This window comes from Malus sylvestris, chromosome 2 (genome assembly GCF_916048215.2).
Source record: "Malus sylvestris chromosome 2, drMalSylv7.2, whole genome shotgun sequence".
Lineage (NCBI taxonomy): Eukaryota > Viridiplantae > Streptophyta > Magnoliopsida > Rosales > Rosaceae > Malus > Malus sylvestris.
Window position 1 is genome coordinate 18,623,269 of NC_062261.1, and position 5,789 is coordinate 18,629,057.

Genomic DNA, 5,789 nt, shown 5'->3' on the forward strand with positions numbered 1-5,789 from the left:
AATTTTTCCTTTAATTGATTTATTTTCCTGAGGAAAAAAACAAAAACACTATGTTTCTTCCTTTGTTACTAGAATGAAAATGATAGTTTGTCAACCAAAACATAATTATAATTTTAGTTTTGCATGTTAGCAGAATACATGTGGCATGAAAAAAGCACTTCACAGAAAGAAAATGAATGATCATGCAATATTTACACGTTGCTGGGCCCGACTTAAACTAGCTCAGTTTCTCCTTTAAAGAGTTGGGCCTCCATCCTCCCCAATCTATGGTACCCAACTCAATAAGAAAACATTAAGAAATGTTGGACCAAGGCGGTAAAGTAAAAGTGATGCTCACTCCATCATTGATTGCCGTTAAATTAGTTTAAATCTTAAATCAATTACACCAAACTAATCTAACGGCAACTAATGGGGCGCATAAGGGTAAAAAACATCTAGAATTTTCGCCAAAAACATAGGCAATTGACAAAATATATATAAGCCAGGATCATTTTTTTTCACTGTCTAATCTGGATATGAAAGAAAGTTTTCACTAGTCAGTAGAATCTGAATTTACTCTCATTTTCCCTTTTACAAGTCACAGAGATGCCATAAAATTGGGTGGTATTCCTCACCAAGCCGTCATGACAGAATGGAATCACATTCTATTCACAAGTGACAAAGACAATGCACTTAAAAGGTTTTGCTGATCTAAGTACCAGTTCAAACAATGTTCGTATGTCATACCGTATGACTCATACGTATTCAAATGGCCAAAAAACACTTGCGTCATTTCTCAAAATAGTACAAAGCACAGCCGAAACACAAGTCTACAAGCAAGTCTCTCTCGTACATTCCACCACCACAAAAAGCACTAGGCTTCTCATACAACACTAACAACAGTGAGAGAGAATTTAATTCTTCCAAACAGAATGTGCCATGATCTAAAAAGCACCTAAACAGCGAGCGAAAACCAAACCCTACCCCTGCCCTGCCTCAAACATACACATATGCTCTCAAATGGGCCCTGCCCTGCACCAAACACACACTCACCCACCCCAAGATTAAGTGACACAGCTATAGTGGTTAACTGATGAGTTTGAAATGGGACCAAGATTTGACCCCCCCCCTTTCCTAAAATTTATGCTAATTTGGCACAAAATGCTCTGCTTCTTTTCAAAAGTTAGCAGACAACTCAAAAGGATTCATGTTTCAAGGGCCCTATAAAGGTGTCCTAAAAGTCGCAAAAAGCAAGTTCCTCATTGGAGTCCCAGGACGGGAGGAACTTTGCAGACTATCATGGCCTACAACTATTGCAAAAGTAAGAAAAGCAACGTTTCCATTTGCTTACTTTTTACTATCAATCATGAAATTTCCTAAATGTCAACACCTTCAAGGAGCAAAACAATCAGTTGGGTTGCTTTCAGTGAAATTATGTGCAGGCAAAACTTAGTGACATCCAAACAACTGAGTAAAAATACAGGGGCTGAGGTTATGAGAGTCATGCAACTTTTCTTTCCTTTTAAGCATGGATTTTTTACACAACAAGATAATTAGAAAGAGGGCCTACAAAAGTACACTCTACAGTTAACAAAATCGGATAAACTCACCGGGCCTTTTTCCGGGACTTGAACGGAAAATTGGAAGGCGGCGAAGGTGAAAATTCGAAGGGCAAATGCGGCGGATCTGATTGGCCCAGAAGCATCCCCACAATCTCCCTCATGGTTGGCCGCTTGCCCGCTGTTCTCTGCAGACATAGCAATGCAATTGTGATGCATAGCAATGCCTCTTCCTTATCTAAAGAGTGTATAGATTGGTCTACGAGATCCAAAAGCTTCCCATTTCGACCAAGCTGCCTAGCCCACGAAATCAGATTGGCCCTTTCGAATTCTGACATTGGGGAGGCCGTGACTTGCAGCGGCCTCCTACCAGAAATCAAGACCAAAACCAAGACTCCAAAGCTATAGACATCACATTTCTCGGAGAGCTGCCCACCACCGCCATATTCAGGGGCAACATAACAAACTGTGCCTCTCATGCTTGGTGTGCTACTAATACCACCACTTTTTGGTATATCAACACCGCAAGTAGTGCCCCAATCTTGACTATTCCGCCTCCCACTTCTAACATCACTACCCATTCCATCCAACCACCAATCAATACTCCCTCTGCTGCTCTTGCTCTTGCTCTTCCTCTTCTTCTTCTCTTGCTCCAAATCCTCATCCTTTTGCCACCACAACTCTCCACCACCACTAGCCGCATCGAAAGCCCTCTTCTTCTTCTTCTTTTCCTTGGTGAGCTCGTCACAAAACTCCTCCTTCCACCACTCCCTCGGCTTCCGATTCTTCTCCTTCTTCTTCTTACCCCTCTCCTCATCCGATGACATCCACCAATCGAATCCCTTCTTCTTTGGCTCAGCATTGACACCACTTGTGCTCGGTGACGCAACCCATTCGCTCTTTGGCCTCTCCTTTTTTATTTCACTCCCAATCCATTCCATCACATAGTCCTTGACTCTCCCGGACTCAGACCCCAATCCGCCTACATTGTCCTGTTTCCACCACCAGTCCCTCCCTGAACTTCCTTTAACCCTCTTCCCCAAACCCAAATCCATCTCACTCTCAACACTCACCTTATCAAAACCCCCTTCCGGCGACGTCGCTGCAGCGTCGGAATCCCCAATCCTCACCAGAGAACACTCCGGCGACCGGCCCTCTTCAAGCCCGCCAGTCACAACACTCAAACTCACACTAACACTCACACTCTCCTCTTCCAAAATCGACCCATTATCATCCCCATCCCTCTTCTCCCTTCCCCCGCTCTCTTTCTCCTCCTCCTCTTGCCCTTCCTCCACCGCCACAACTCCGCCGTGCTCCCCCTGCTCTTCCGCCTCTGTTTTCAACCTCGCCAACCCAAAATCCCCAATCTTTGCATTGAAATCCGAGTCCAGCAGCACATTGCTAGGCTTGACATCGCCATGAATGACCGGCGGGTCACAAACATGGTGCAAATACTCGAGCCCACGAGCCACATCAAGCACAACACTGAACCTCTTCTTCCAAACCATAAGCTCCGGGCACTTCCGATCCAACAGCGCCTCCTGGAGGCTTCTATTAGGCATGAGCTCATACACCAGCAGCAGCTTCCGGCCGCGGCGGTCGGTGGAGAAGCCGAGAAGAGAGAGAATATGAGGATTGGTGAGGTTCAGAGCTATGGAGAGCTCATTGTGAAACTCCCGCTCACCTTGGAGAGAGCCATTGGAGTTCATGAGCTTCACGGCGAGGGATTGGCCGGAGGGGAGTGAGGCTTTGTAGACCGAGCCGAATCCGCCATGGCCCAGCCGGTTCGACGCCGAGAACGAACCGGTGGCTCGCCGGAGTAGAGCGTACGAGAACCGACGGTTGTTGTCCCTCTTCTTGCTGGGTGTGGCGGTGGGCGTGGCGGTGGCGCTGCTGTGGTGGTGATCGAATGGGGTTGTGCGGTTGTAGGACAGCTTGCGGTAGAGGAAGACAAGGAAGACGACGAGGGAGACGAGAGTTAGCGTTATGGATACGGTTATCAGTGGTAAGAGAATACGGCGGTGGTGGTGGTGGTTGGGTGGCGAAGATGGTGGAGGACGGGATGGCATGGTCGGTAAATAGGAGGGAAAAGAGGGGCGTTTATTATAGTTACAACAGTTAGTTTTGTTTGAGAGAGTAATATGGAAATTGGACTTCCAACTACGGATATGGATTATCGGATAGTCCACTGAAAGGCAAGGAAATTACCACCAATACGGCTGTGACCAGATAAGCTGAAGGTCCAGTGAGCTTAATCCTTATACACGTGTTTCTTCCCTATTGGCCGGTCATTTCTATTTCCAACCGTCCCAGGTAAACGTAGTTTCTGGTTGGGGACTACGATGTTACGCGCCACCTTTGGGCAGCCACGTGAGTGGGGGGTCCACTTGTAAGAGAACGGATCTAACGCACCGGGGGAGGGGGCGCGTGTCCGGAAAGTGTGCTTTGCTCTTGAAGCTATTTTAATTTGGCATTTTCAGTCAAAACAATTTACGGGATTCCCATAACTTTATATTTTGATTTTTAAATTTAAAATTAATAAAAGTGGTATTTTATTTTACGATATAACTCAAATGATTTACTGTGTACAAATTTAGAGATCAATATTTTAATTTTTTATATGAAGTTTTATATTTTAGTTTTTAAGTATATCTGCTCTGCTGTTGCTTTTTGTCTGTTGTCCAAAGGTACGCAGAGCGCGCATTTTAGCAGAAGGAGAGGTAAAACGCGCAGGTGGTCCTGGATGGCTTTTCATAGCTTAGACTTTCTGTATAAAATACTTCTCAGGGCTGCAGCTGCTACACTGCTATAAACAGAAGGCGCCTTTTTATTTTTTTATTTTTTTTGGTATTTGAAATTGCCCAGAATTAAAAAGTCAAAATATGGATTAATGCAAATATTGGTGTCAATGTTGGAAAACAAAGAAGTTAGACTCAAGTTTCAATGTGTGTTTTAAAGGCTGATTTAGTATTACTGTGTTTTAAAAAAAAAAAAACTGTTTCTGTTGTGCTTTGAAAAAAAAAATTGTTTTTGCTGTGCTGTGAGAATAACCTTATTTTTACTGTTTCACGTTTTCAGTTTTTTTTTACCAAAAATTGTGAAAACAAGCTGTTTTTAAGTGTTTACTATACACCTATTTTAGTTCAACTTTTTTTTATACCCATTTTTTATAAAAGCACCTCATTACCAAATCAGTATTAAGTAGTGTTTAAACACAAGTTACAAAATTGAAAATATATAATAAGAAAATTGAGGAGTAGAAAGAGGTTTATCTATATATTTTATCGATTCATTACATCAAACAAAGAGTTATAAAATAGTCAAAATGTATCGTGACCGATGAGTATTTGATACCCAACTATTATTACTAACATTTATTTTATCAAAAAGAGATGTAATGTCTACATTCCTAAGCAATTAAGCTTTTTATTCTACTCTATGATAAACTCTTAGGCCCCCACATGACCCAAGCACCATCATCATCCATAATTGTCTACAACTTACCCATTTAAGACTCGGTCTATTATTTTTGTTATATCTCTAATGAGACTTGTTAAAATAAATATAAAAATATAAAGAATAATCCGAATGATAACTTTGAGGTACGACTTGAATCGTTTTCTTAAAGTGTTATTTGCCCCCACTCGAATGAGTTTGCTAAAGGGTTCTTGGCAAATCACTTTCAGGATACAACAAAATATAGAATATTCAATTAGCAAAACCGAATTGTATTCCCTTATAAATAAGTAGAAAGAAATTGTATGAATGTGATAAGGAGAGAAAAGAGAGCAAAGAAATTATGTAGACAACAAATTTCTGAATGAATATTTTCTACTAATGTTACCAATATATATAGAGAGAATTGCACCCTTAGACATATCCTTTGGTTTTGGGTGTGTCCTTTCACCATGAGATACAACTGAACATTGCAGCAATGTTTCTAATGGATATGTCTGATGCAGAAAATGCATTCGGATGCATTATACCTTTTCGTCAAAACAGAGAAAAGGTGCAACATTAATTTGAAAGGGTGTGATTGTTGGGTAAATGACCAAATCCCATCATCTGTCAAACAATATATATATACACACACGTTACATTATATTATATTTATAAAATATTCAACAAGACTTTATTCTTCAACTCTTATACATAAGTGAATTTGAAGAAACTTTTTTCTTTCTTTAATTATGTATGTAGACGGATTGAAATAGTATAGTTGACACACCTCGACCCGAAATGTCTACTAGG

At 41.4% G+C, this 5,789-nt stretch overlaps 1 protein-coding gene across 1 annotated transcript; it reads right to left on the reverse strand.

The window, feature by feature from the left end:
* Positions 1-1,471: 1,471 nt before the first annotated feature.
* LOC126613726 (receptor-like serine/threonine-protein kinase At2g45590) lies at positions 1,472-3,714 on the reverse strand. The gene has a single exon (XM_050281305.1). The coding sequence runs from the start codon at positions 3,605-3,607 to the stop codon at positions 1,586-1,588; it is 2,022 nt and encodes a 673-aa protein (XP_050137262.1). The 5' UTR covers positions 3,608-3,714; the 3' UTR covers positions 1,472-1,585.
* Positions 3,715-5,789: the final 2,075 nt, after the last annotated feature.